Source organism: Brachycentrus maculatus, unplaced genomic scaffold (genome assembly GCF_059751285.1).
Source record: "Brachycentrus maculatus isolate JH-2025_06_01 unplaced genomic scaffold, ASM5975128v1 h1tg000005l, whole genome shotgun sequence".
Taxonomy (NCBI): Eukaryota; Metazoa; Arthropoda; class Insecta; order Trichoptera; family Brachycentridae; genus Brachycentrus; species Brachycentrus maculatus.
In genome coordinates this window covers 2,724,162-2,735,209 of record NW_028280760.1, presented here as the reverse complement: position 1 = coordinate 2,735,209, position 11,048 = coordinate 2,724,162, and the positions used below count along the sequence as shown (strand labels likewise).

Below are 11,048 nucleotides of genomic sequence, written 5' to 3'. Positions count from 1 at the left end.
TAATTAGCAAACTTATGAAATGTTTTATGAAGTGCTTGCAAACTATGTTAAAAAATATGTCTGTTTTCTCCAAAGTTAGCTGAGAAAAAATGTATTTACAAAATAGTTTTATTTTATGAATTTACAATGAAATAGTATTATTTTTAGTATCAATTATACAATGAACTGTTTTTTTTCTTGTCAGAAGTGCTGTATCATGATACAGCACTTCTGATTAGTTGGAGGTAGGTGAGGTATGATAGTAGTGTATAATATAATAATAATAATAATATTTTATTACTTTATTAACTGTCTGAGTCTGACTGCATGCATCAGCAGTTGAGCGTAGTCACGAGTTGTGGTAGTACATAGTAACATTGTCTGCTATAATAACAATCTGAATGAAGTAGATTAAATTAATTTTTATGATCAAGGTTCGCTTAAATGAATACAAAATATAAAATGTTTATAAAATTTATTAAATATGGAATTCTTAACAGAGATATGTATATAAACAAAAACAACATCAGTAAAAATGCATTTTGTGGCTTATATAGTATACATTGGATGGCTTGATATAAGGATGTTAGAAAAATACTTTAAAAATATCCATCAAATTTAAAAAAAAAGAGTTATTAACTAAGAAACATTCCGAAACAAATGTGTTTTATAACCGTTTTTAAAATTGAAAATAAAATTTAAATTATTTTAATAACTAAGAGAAATGGATGATAGTTTTTGTGAATGTCCTTAACTAATACCCTCATGCAAACTTGAGTAAATAACGAATCTATTTTTAAACAGTTACAAAATGAATACAATAATATTGGATATTTCTTTCACCTTTAATTTTATTGAGTACATATTTACTTAAAATATGGGGTGTAAAAAATAGTGTTGGCGATTGAATCTTATTGACCTACTCATAGTATGTATTTACATACATAATGAATTATATGAACATTTGTATATATATATTATTTTTTTTTTATAGCACCTATCAAAATAATATTATGGAAAGTCAATTCACAGCTTTGAATTCAGTTAAACCTTAAATATCTAAATATATATTTTGTCTTTTAAATCCACAAGTATAAATAAAATATTATTTATTATAGATTTGCTATTTAATTGAGTTTAAAATTTTAAATCACAAATATATTTACATTAAAATCACAATTCATGGAATGATTAAAATTGATCACCTTTAAATTTCAATTAATGTATTTTTTAATTTTGGTCCCTAAATGAAAGTTTGGTAAAATATAAATAGGATTTATAAAATGCTGTTTCTTAAACAAAGTAATAGTATTTCACTATTATAGTACCCTAATTCTAGTAATGGCCTGTAAATTTTTGATCAATTTATAATTGATATTTGTCTCAATAAATATTATACAGAATTCGATTTGTTTTTTACAAAATCATTTTGTCACACAGATATGATAATAATACACTTTTTATTTAAAAAAAACTCTTATAACAATTAAAAGTCATTTGTTTTGATGTTTATATCTTATAAGTAACTAAAATATTTAAATTTGTATGCCTTTTTATGAACAAAAAGGTTTAAAATTTGTTTTTATGTCCAAAAGATAAAAAATGACTTAAGTCTTTAAAATTATACCAAAATATTGTTTTTTCAAAATTTATGATAGGCATATAACACATACTTATTTTTATTGTTCTTTTATGACTATTAAAAATGTATAAAATAGTAAGTTAGGTATAAAGTAAATGTAGTTAATAATATTCTGAAAAAAAAAGTGTTCATTTAAAAATATATTTGATTACTAATAATAAAGTATAATATTATCAGTTAAATCATCTGAGTGCTAATCAACTTATAAATATTCAGGGGTATATAAAATATTTAGATTTATTTTGACTCCCCTAGGAATCGAACCTGAGATAAAGTCAATGGAGATGTACAGTAGTAAGCTCATTTATTAACTGCTACAAATTTAACATTACATCATAGACGTAAATTCTTTAGTAGATTTTCATAATTTCTGCTCAATAATCAAAATTCTTCTCTTTTTCATCAGCGGTGGGAGACACCTTGTACAAATTGGCAATCTCACGAACAACGGCTCTCTTGCCATCTCTCCAGAGTTCCGAGCACAGCTCCCCGAGGGTCCGTTGGCCAGTTCTTGTCCAATCGAGCAAAACTTGATAGATAACCTACAAGCCAAGAAGTTTAAAAAAAAAATACTACATTTCGCTCACTCCTTTCAAGAACGTCATAAATCAAAATACTTGATTTTTCAGGAGAACGTTTTTAAAGTTTAAGAATATAATACAATGTATTAAAAATAAATATCAAGCCACTTACTGAACTTTTTACTGTGCAACACATCTTTTTAGGTAAAATCCGAAGTTTTTTTCTCCATTTAAAAAATATTTAGTTTTTTGAAAAAAATAATTAAACAATGCCTTTTCTTCAAAATGCAAAAACAACACTTTCTGCCCTGTTGCGGTTAAATATTAAGTTAAAAATATGCCGCTTTTGCTGGGATATAGTACATTTTCTGGGCATTCCGAAAACATGCATAACTGAATATTTACAATTTTTGATTTATGACGTTCTTGAAAGGAGTGAGCGATATATGAAATGTTCATTCTGTCATACAAAGCATTATATGCATTCAAAGCCATGAAGAGAAAACGCATTGTGTATGTTTAACATGATAACCACAAAACAGTGAAATTTTTATGTTAATTCGATTACTCATCTAAGAAATACTATTAAAGAGGAAAAAATATGTATTTGAAACAAACAAAATAACTGAGAAATTGACAAAAAAGAGCAGTACGATTGTGCGCTGCACTAAGGAATCAATATATTGCAAATAAATTATGCGGTTTATTTATTTGCTAAAAAAAGATAATGAAGTAGAATGCTAATGAAATAAATTACTCTACATCATCTCCATGAGAAGGAAAATTAAATATTAAATAATTATTGTAAAATCGAAAGTGGTAGTTTTTTTTAACACTTTGTAATAATGCACTTTATAAAGTGATATTTGAAAATATAAACTGGAATTGTGATTTATGTGATTTCCAAGTCATAAAAAGTTACGCTTACTGCCGCCTCTCAACGCTGAATTTAGTAATATTTTATCAGATTATCCATTAGAAAAACTTTTTTCAACATTGTTATACTTTCAAACGTACATCTTTTAGAAAACTAATAAGTAGAAATCAAAGGCTTGGTGTAAAATCTTATACATAAATCTTTATTAATATACATACCTCCGGAATACCCTTATGGTAATGAGATTCATAGAGCAAGTCCAACATTCCTTCCTCGTAGCCGAGTCGACGCGCTGTGCTCCTCCAGCCTGAACCCAAGTTCTTGCTCACAATATCGAGATGTCTATGTTCAATCTAAAATCAACATTCATTCCATGTATATTAGTTACGAAATTGATGAATAATTGGTGAATATATAAACACAATCCATTTTAAATTAGATAGTTCAACATAAACGCTCTAACTTTGTATAACCCAGAGTATTCACTATCTGTGCAGACACATCTTCAATGAAGATGCTGTGCTTGCAACAGCCATGAGCATACAGCGATCCAATATTCATAACTCAATTTCTTACAACAGGATATTTAGATTATTTATTTATATTATTATTTGCTTGTATGGGTTATTATTATTCATACTGTGTATTGACATCCATCTAAATAATCGCAAATCAAAATATAATTTTTGGGCCTAATTGGATTATTACAAATATGTAATAATGCATATAAATGGATGTTTGATATTTTAACATAATGTTGTTCAGAGAACTTGGTAGATAGTAAAATCACTGCCGTGTCACTGATGTATCAGTGCTTTCTGTATAAGAAGATAAGTATTAAAGTAGGTACCATATACATTTGTTATGAATCTGGAATATTTTTATGAAAATATCAGAAAACAAAAAAAAAACCTATCAAAAAAAAATTAAGAGGTGTTCTCTTTTTTGAGTCAAAGATCTTACAGATAAAATTGTCTACAGTTTATACTGTCCAAATTTTAAAAAAAATTGTTTGACTAATAATTAATAGAAAATACAAAGAAAACATTACTTCATCTTTAGACTCCATTACGGCAACAATGAATTTAGTTTTTCTAATCGCAGCATCGGGATCTGGCTCAGGATCAGTCGTCATTGGAGATCCAAAGTTGTAAGTTACTTCGGGACCCCAGTGGATTTTACTGGAGTTTACAATATTAATCACGCTACCAGAAGCTGCAAAAAAAGAATAAAATATTCATAATTAATATTATGTAATGTAGAATTTATGATTTTACAGTTACGGATGTACGCATTAATATGACTACTTATTACTAATTACTGTCATATTTTTTATGAACCCGGATGTACCCACAGAGAATCTATACAAGTTGTGAGAGGGGGTTGTTCTTCTCACTTTTATATTTAACCTTCAAGGTGATCTGTCCGCCAGTTGTCCTTAACCTGTTAACCGGGCAGGAAGTATAAATATGTCAAACATAAACCATATCGGGTATGGATAGGACATATGAATACATCCTTGAAATGTATGTTGCGCCCTGGAGTGGGTGGGACCTATATTTTCAAACAACAAAGGTAATTAGTCATATACATACAAGTCTCCACAAGAATTCTTTTCTATTTGTTTGTAATTTTGTATTTTCCTTTGTGATTTAAATATAAATAAACGAAAAATATATATTTCCTCGTCTTTTTTTTTATTTTAAGCATAAATAAATATATGAAATTTACGTCCACCGGGCGTGACGTACTGACACGTCCTAGTGAAAGAGTTCGCACCCGTTGTATATTGCGTAATTAAAAAGTGAATTCCCCGGTTAACAGGTTAATTGACAGATTTCCGAATGTACAAGTACCTTAGACAGGTAACTATCCACTATTTTTGGAGACTTTGAAGTCTCCAAAAATATTGATATAAAACATGTAAGAAAATCCAAGATGTTTTAATACAGTTCATTAATTATCTAATGGGCAATGGGTTAGTCTATTACTCTTTTAAATATTTATATTCAAAATAATATACCAATAAAAATACATTTTTGAACATACATAGACAAGATTTTGTGCTGATTTTGGTAAGAATTATTATTAATATCATTAAAAACGGTGATTTCTTGTCCACCGTTTAAACTATAAACTGTGAACTTATAAAATTGTAACAATTTGCTTTATCTTAAAATATATTTAGTATTGCTTTATACTAAATATATTTTAAGATATTAGGACTAGAAGAAATTTTTATTTGATTACGCATTTTTATAGATTGTTGCGCGATATGGTCGATAATCCTGAAATTATCCGGAGCATAGTCTGTATGTTCCCGATAGTTACCTAAGACAGCGTCAGCATAGATTGTTTCACATTCCTTTATACAGGACCAACCTGCCGATGGTTATGCCTGTAGGAAGAGCTACCGCTATGTTGAACAATATCTCATTGGATATTGATTTGTTCCATGTGTCTGACGTAGTTTTCCGAAGTGGGATTCTTCTACACCTTAAGCAATATTATTCTTGCTTATTTTAGTTTTTTTTTAAGTATACGCTTTAAATTTTAGTTTGTAATGTGTATGTTAATTATAAATAAATAAATTGAATTGAATTGAAATTCTAAATTATATGCATAAATTTTAAAACAGAATAAACCTTGTGTGTTTAAAATATGATATATGTATTAAATGCTCTATGTACCCAGTATCACACTATCCATAGTGATATTTAATAACTATTTATAAAAAAAAATATGTTTATAAGTGGGTAAGTTAATGAAATAATGAAGGAAGGTAGACAGACACAAAAGAGATTGTGTCATCAGCCACGACATCCATGATTACATGACTCATGACAGACAAGTAACAAAATGTAAGTAAAAAGCGTCCTTGAAGTGTTCTCACAAAATCAGCACTATATAAATTATCCATTATTATTATTATTAAAGAATTTGCTGAACAAGTATTGTAAAATGTGGCAACCCAGTGAGATCAAAGATCTGATAAAAAATCTGTAAGAAAATATTTAGTTATTTTTTAAAAACGGTTTTGTTTTTTAACTTCCTCGGAACACAGAATTTATTTTGTGCAGTGAAGATATATAAATAATAGAAATGATAAACTTAAATATATCTTACCGCTGGTGTTAATAGGAGGAATCATCTCCTCTTCGGGTGAACTGAACTCGGTTTCAATCTTCTTCTTCCTCTTCTGTCGTTGGGGAGGGATGGGAGGAGATTCTGGAGGATCAGTAATTATCGGAGGAGTATCAACGTTACGAGATTCAGACTCTTGGTCAATAAAAATTCTGGGAGGCGGGTCCTCTTTAGAACCTGTCTTGGGACGGCCGGGCACAGCATCGGTAGCCAATGAAGAGAACTGCCGAACTTTAGCACCAAGTCCTTTTATTTTATCCATTACTTTAGCTAAAAAATAAAAAGGTAAGTTACTTCACAAAAATAAAAAATACGGCCCTTTATACTTATTATTGTGCGTCAATGTACTGTTTCATTGTGCAATTGAATCTAAATAAATAAACAAAACGTAGTATTTAAAATAAAAATATTGGAAGATATTTACTCAAATTCTGGATGGCTGTAAAAATGTATAAACCAATATGCGACGATACGAAATTTAAGGCAGTCTAATTCAGAGAAATCCTTGAGCTTATCATTGTATTTGCCGAGCCAAACACAAAAAGTGACAATTGATATAATAATAGCAATAGTACAATCTGATCTGTCAAACAAACCTAGGTACGTCAAACGTCAATATTTCTATGGTCACAGGTCATCACGTGTCATCATTTTATATGTGCCTCCTAGACAAATCTATATTGTAGATTACATTAAAAAAATCGATATGCTTTTTCTCAACAACCATCAAAACCTCAACCAGATGCAAATTCTATCGCGAATGATTGATGGAAATGCCTGGAACTTTTTTAAAGTTAAATAAGTCAATAGGTTATCGATGATCGTAGTTGAATTGATTTCGTTTGTATAAAATTTTGACATTAATTTGAAAGTTTGAATTAGCCAATTAACCATTTAGCTAATGGGTTCCGTATGCTTGTTACAAATGTGGAAATTTTCTGTTTTTTTAGCGGGTTTGAACGACATCCACTAAAAGCATACATGTAAAACATGATTTCGATGCCAAAAATTTGACCCTTACCAGAGCAAATAAAAAAGCTCCAAAAATTTCTAAAATATTTTTTTTTCCCCAAATAAATAATTTTGAAAGGCACCTTTTCTATTTTGTAAGAAATTTCAACGCATGGTTTATGTTACGAGCAAAGATTTTGAATGTGACAGCCAGGTGCAATAATATTAAAACATCTATGGAAAGCAGGAAAGCACGACAGATATTGACGAATTGCTGTAATTTGAGTGGACGCGGATTTTGAAATAAAATATACTTTTCGAAATCAAAATGATACGAGAGCATGTTGTATGAATTTGTTAAAAATATGGTGAAAATAATGTTGCCTGATAACATAATGAATACTTGATAACTGTGTTAATGAAACAGTTCAAATATTACAGACATGTTCCTAAAACGGAATGTCCGATCAGCGATCAAAGAAAATCCTGCGCTCACTCTTCCTTATTCGTATTGGATATTAGTTGCTATTAGATTTATTCTGGCATGCCTTCCGCAAAATGGGTATATACACCCGGATGAGTTTTTTCAAACTATGGAACCAATAACAGGTTTGTTGCTGATATATCTGTAATTTAGTTTACTTTGATTATAATATATTATTAAAATATTTTTTTACAGGTGATATCCTTAACGTGGACGTTCGACACTGTTGGGAATTTAACACTACTTTTCCCTTAAGAAACATAGCTCTCTCACATATTACAATAGGATTCCCGCTAATGATTTTAAATTTCATAGATTCGATTTTCAGAAACTTTTTGATTGCAAGTCTAAGAACTCCCTACTTTATTTTAATATTTCCACGTATATTTTATTGCCTTCTCTCTCTTATTAACGATTATTGCCTTTACAAAGTTTGCCGATTGTACGGACAGAACTACAAGAGCAGACTCCTAACGTTAGCAAGTTCGCACGTGATACTCGTATATGCGACTCGCACATTTTCCAATAGTCTGGAGATGGTATTAACTTCATCTCTCATATGGATCGTGGCAGATTGCATGCTCAAATCCGATTGCATTATTTATCACAACGAATATCTCAGCAATAAGTACGAGAAGACTAAAGACGTAGTAGAAAGAGTAAATATTTACAAGTTGAGGAATTCCTTGCCCGCCCATTCCTTGAGTAAGTGCGTGCAGATGGCTACTATTGTGGCAGTAGGTATATTTAATCGGCCCACTTTTGTAGGGTTCGCTATTCCGCCCGTGTTTTTCTGGCTTATTAGAGGCCTAGGAACAAAGTTTATCGGCTTTAAAGACTTTCACGTTAGGATATTGTGTTTCATTTTGAGCATGCTTCCGGCCATTTGCCTTTTAATTCTTGTAGATAGCTTTTACTATGGATATCTCACTTCTGGTGAGATCTTGTACCTGGATATATCCATGCAAAACTTTGTGGTGACTCCCTTTAACTTCCTCAAGTACAACTTGTTGAGTGACAACTTGGCGGAGCACGGACTGCATCCTCGCTGGCTCCACGTTCTCGTCAATATTCCCGTGCTCTTCAATGTTCTCGGGATGGCCGCCATAGTATCCATAATGAGAATATTATACAGGTAAATTACATCTTAATTTGTAGCACCCTTGAGGTAGTATTTTATGAAAATGGCGCTATTCAAATTATTATTATTATTAATTATTTTTCTATTAATTGATTCAGCAGTCCCATTATTTTCTATTAATTTGTGGTAATATATATCCGTTTTTAATTCAAATTTAACCTGGCAAGTACCACTTTTTATTTAATTTATTTACACACTCTTATTGTTTGAATTGTTGTTTTTCATCAAACATTCTCCATATACATATATATAAATTATATGCGGTGTTGTTTTAAATATAATTTAATTTTTTTGTCGATAAAATAAGAAAATAGTGAATTACATACAAAATTCAAATTCACTCTTGTAATTTTATTTTGAATTAAGGCAAAATTGAATAGTAAGTAAGTGAGTAATGATTGTACTGGTATTTATTATGTAATGGAATAAATAAATGCCTCTATAAGTTAATAAACATGTTACTAAGTATTGATTTGATTTTTTTCAGAGTGAGCAAAGGATCCTACGGTACAATGCCTAAAGTGCAAAGTATAACAGGACTGATGACATTTTCCTTCATAGCACCCTTGGCTATACTCTCCCTGTTTCCACATCAAGAACCTCGATTTTTGATTCCAATTGTACTTCCGATTGTCTTTCTGTTTACAAACGTTTTACAACAAATTGAAAGTGATAGTATTCACACCAAGAAATTAAAAAAATACGCCTTCGTAATTTGGTGCTTCTGCAACATTTTTTTGACTATATTGTTTGGATTTATCCATCAAGGAGGCATATATTCGGTAGCTAATCACTTTCATACAGAATTGAAAACAAAGCCTCGGGCTACGACTGTTCATCTAGTCACAAGTCACATATACGACATTCCACAGTCATTATTCCTGACTGAAAGTACAAATAAACTTAGAATAAACCGAGTTACTAATCAAAAATACTACTTATCCAAACAAATTTTCCTTTATGAATTAGGATCAAAATCTTTAGATGATGTCCTTAAACAAGTTAAAGTTATTTGGAAAGCGAACGAATTGAAATCTAAACACTCTTTTCGTTTGTATCTTCTTATTCCTTCTTCTCTTAAATCAGACCTGGGACAGGCTTGGTTTAAAACTAACGCTACCACTTTAGCATTGAAAGAAGAGACTCAATTCTATCCGCATTTGAGTACGGAGGCATTTCCTTATCTCCCGAAGCCTAATGATCAAACTTGCTACTACGAGGGACATTCTCTGTCGGATGTGTCTTGGAAGTTGCAGCTAAATCTTAAGGAAAGATTTATGTGTTTTATTAACCAATTTTCCCTTGTTTTATATAAAGTAGATGTGTCCTCTTATTTAACTATTGACAAATTTAACTCTGAAAAAAATATTCGATGATATTTTTAAAAATAGACACTATTATTATTGTGAAATGAATTAATCATTATGATCGCTACTTGGATTTATGAAAAACGCGAATAGCTTATGATCTCATAAGACAAAATGGCCTCTTTTGTAGTGCATATTATTCAGGCGCCTTACTCTGCAATAATCAGGGTACATACTACTGGAACTACATAATTAGGATTCAAGATCAATCCTGAAGCTGTAATGTGATATTTGAATGAAATTGCTTGACTCTAAAATTGATGCCTTCTTAATTTTATAGTAATATATTTATTAAATTTATATATGTGTGTATTTTAGTTAAATTCAGTTTCAATAAACATATTGTGTATGTAAACCATGACCAAAAATATAGAAAAAACTGTTCCATAACAGTTTTATTACACTTTAGTGAAACTATTGTGCTCCAATAAAATACAAATATTTAATATGTCCTAATAAAAACAAACTAAAATAAAATATTAGGAGTAAACTACTTTGTAAAATGGAGATTTGTAATTTTCCTTTTTTTGTCGTACGATTTGGCTGTTAGGGTTATGGATTTGAAAATGTTTTACATTTTTTTATTAACCAGCACAAACGATAATTCAATAATGCTTAAATTTTAAGTGTTAAAAATGATTTGTTTTTATACGAATGTGAGATATTATGTACATATATTACATTGCACAATGCTATTGCTACTAAATTATGTACTTTCGCAAATTGACATTAAAATTGTTACACACATAATGTATTCTCAATTATAAAACTGTAGTTTAATATTAGTCTTGAGGAAGAACCTGCGTGCTTTAAAACCAGTATACATTGTAATTTAAGATCTAATACATGTATATGATTTTATAACAAATTTATACCTATTTGTGATCATATCAGTCAATATTGGTGTACTACTTGGTACTCACCCCCCATAAAGAACATGGT

General features: G+C 29.9%; 2 protein-coding genes across 4 annotated transcripts; one reads left to right on the top strand and one right to left on the bottom strand.

The window, feature by feature from the left end:
- Positions 1-435: 435 nt before the first annotated feature.
- Positions 436-7,319, bottom strand: imd (death domain-containing immune deficiency protein). 3 transcript variants are annotated; one of them, XM_088257411.1, is made up of 5 exons: positions 6,760-7,319; positions 6,146-6,433; positions 4,071-4,234; positions 3,238-3,372; positions 436-2,163 (listed from the first exon to the last, which is right to left on the bottom strand). In XM_088257411.1, the coding sequence occupies exons 2-5, from the start codon at positions 6,423-6,425 to the stop codon at positions 1,996-1,998; spliced, it is 747 nt and encodes a 248-aa protein (XP_088113537.1). In that variant the 5' UTR covers positions 6,426-6,433; positions 6,760-7,319; the 3' UTR covers positions 436-1,995. The 3 variants fall into 3 exon arrangements, with proteins under 3 accessions (XP_088113537.1, XP_088113548.1, XP_088113526.1); XM_088257422.1 differs by having other exon boundaries at positions 7,258-7,315; XM_088257400.1 differs by having other exon boundaries at positions 6,588-6,787.
- Positions 7,320-7,333: 14 nt separating this feature from the next.
- On the top strand, positions 7,334-10,888 carry PIG-Z (phosphatidylinositol glycan anchor biosynthesis class Z). The gene is made up of 3 exons (XM_088257391.1): positions 7,334-7,723; positions 7,794-8,733; positions 9,227-10,888. The coding sequence occupies exons 1-3, from the start codon at positions 7,558-7,560 to the stop codon at positions 10,113-10,115; spliced, it is 1,995 nt and encodes a 664-aa protein (XP_088113517.1). The 5' UTR covers positions 7,334-7,557; the 3' UTR covers positions 10,116-10,888.
- The last annotated feature ends 160 nt before the right edge of the window (positions 10,889-11,048 follow it).

Bases quoted from the DNA above. Each gene is read 5' to 3' on its own strand.
- PIG-Z (XM_088257391.1), top strand. From the start codon at position 7,558: ATGTTCCTAAAACGGAATGTCCGATCAGCGATCAAAGAAAATCCTGCG. The intron at 7,724-7,793 runs GTTTGTTGCTGA...ATTTTTTTACAG, and splicing joins AACTATGGAACCAATAACAG to GTGATATCCTTAACGTGGAC. The intron at 8,734-9,226 runs GTAAATTACATC...GATTTTTTTCAG, and splicing joins ATAATGAGAATATTATACAG to AGTGAGCAAAGGATCCTACG.
- imd (XM_088257411.1), bottom strand. From the start codon at position 6,425: ATGGATAAAATAAAAGGACTTGGTGCTAAAGTTCGGCAGTTCTCTTCA. The intron at 3,373-4,070 runs GTAATGTTTTCT...TGTTGATTTTAG, and splicing joins TAATGGAGTCTAAAGATGAA to ATTGAACATAGACATCTCGA. The intron at 2,164-3,237 runs GTATGTATATTA...CTTGGCTTGTAG, and splicing joins ACCATAAGGGTATTCCGGAG to GTTATCTATCAAGTTTTGCT.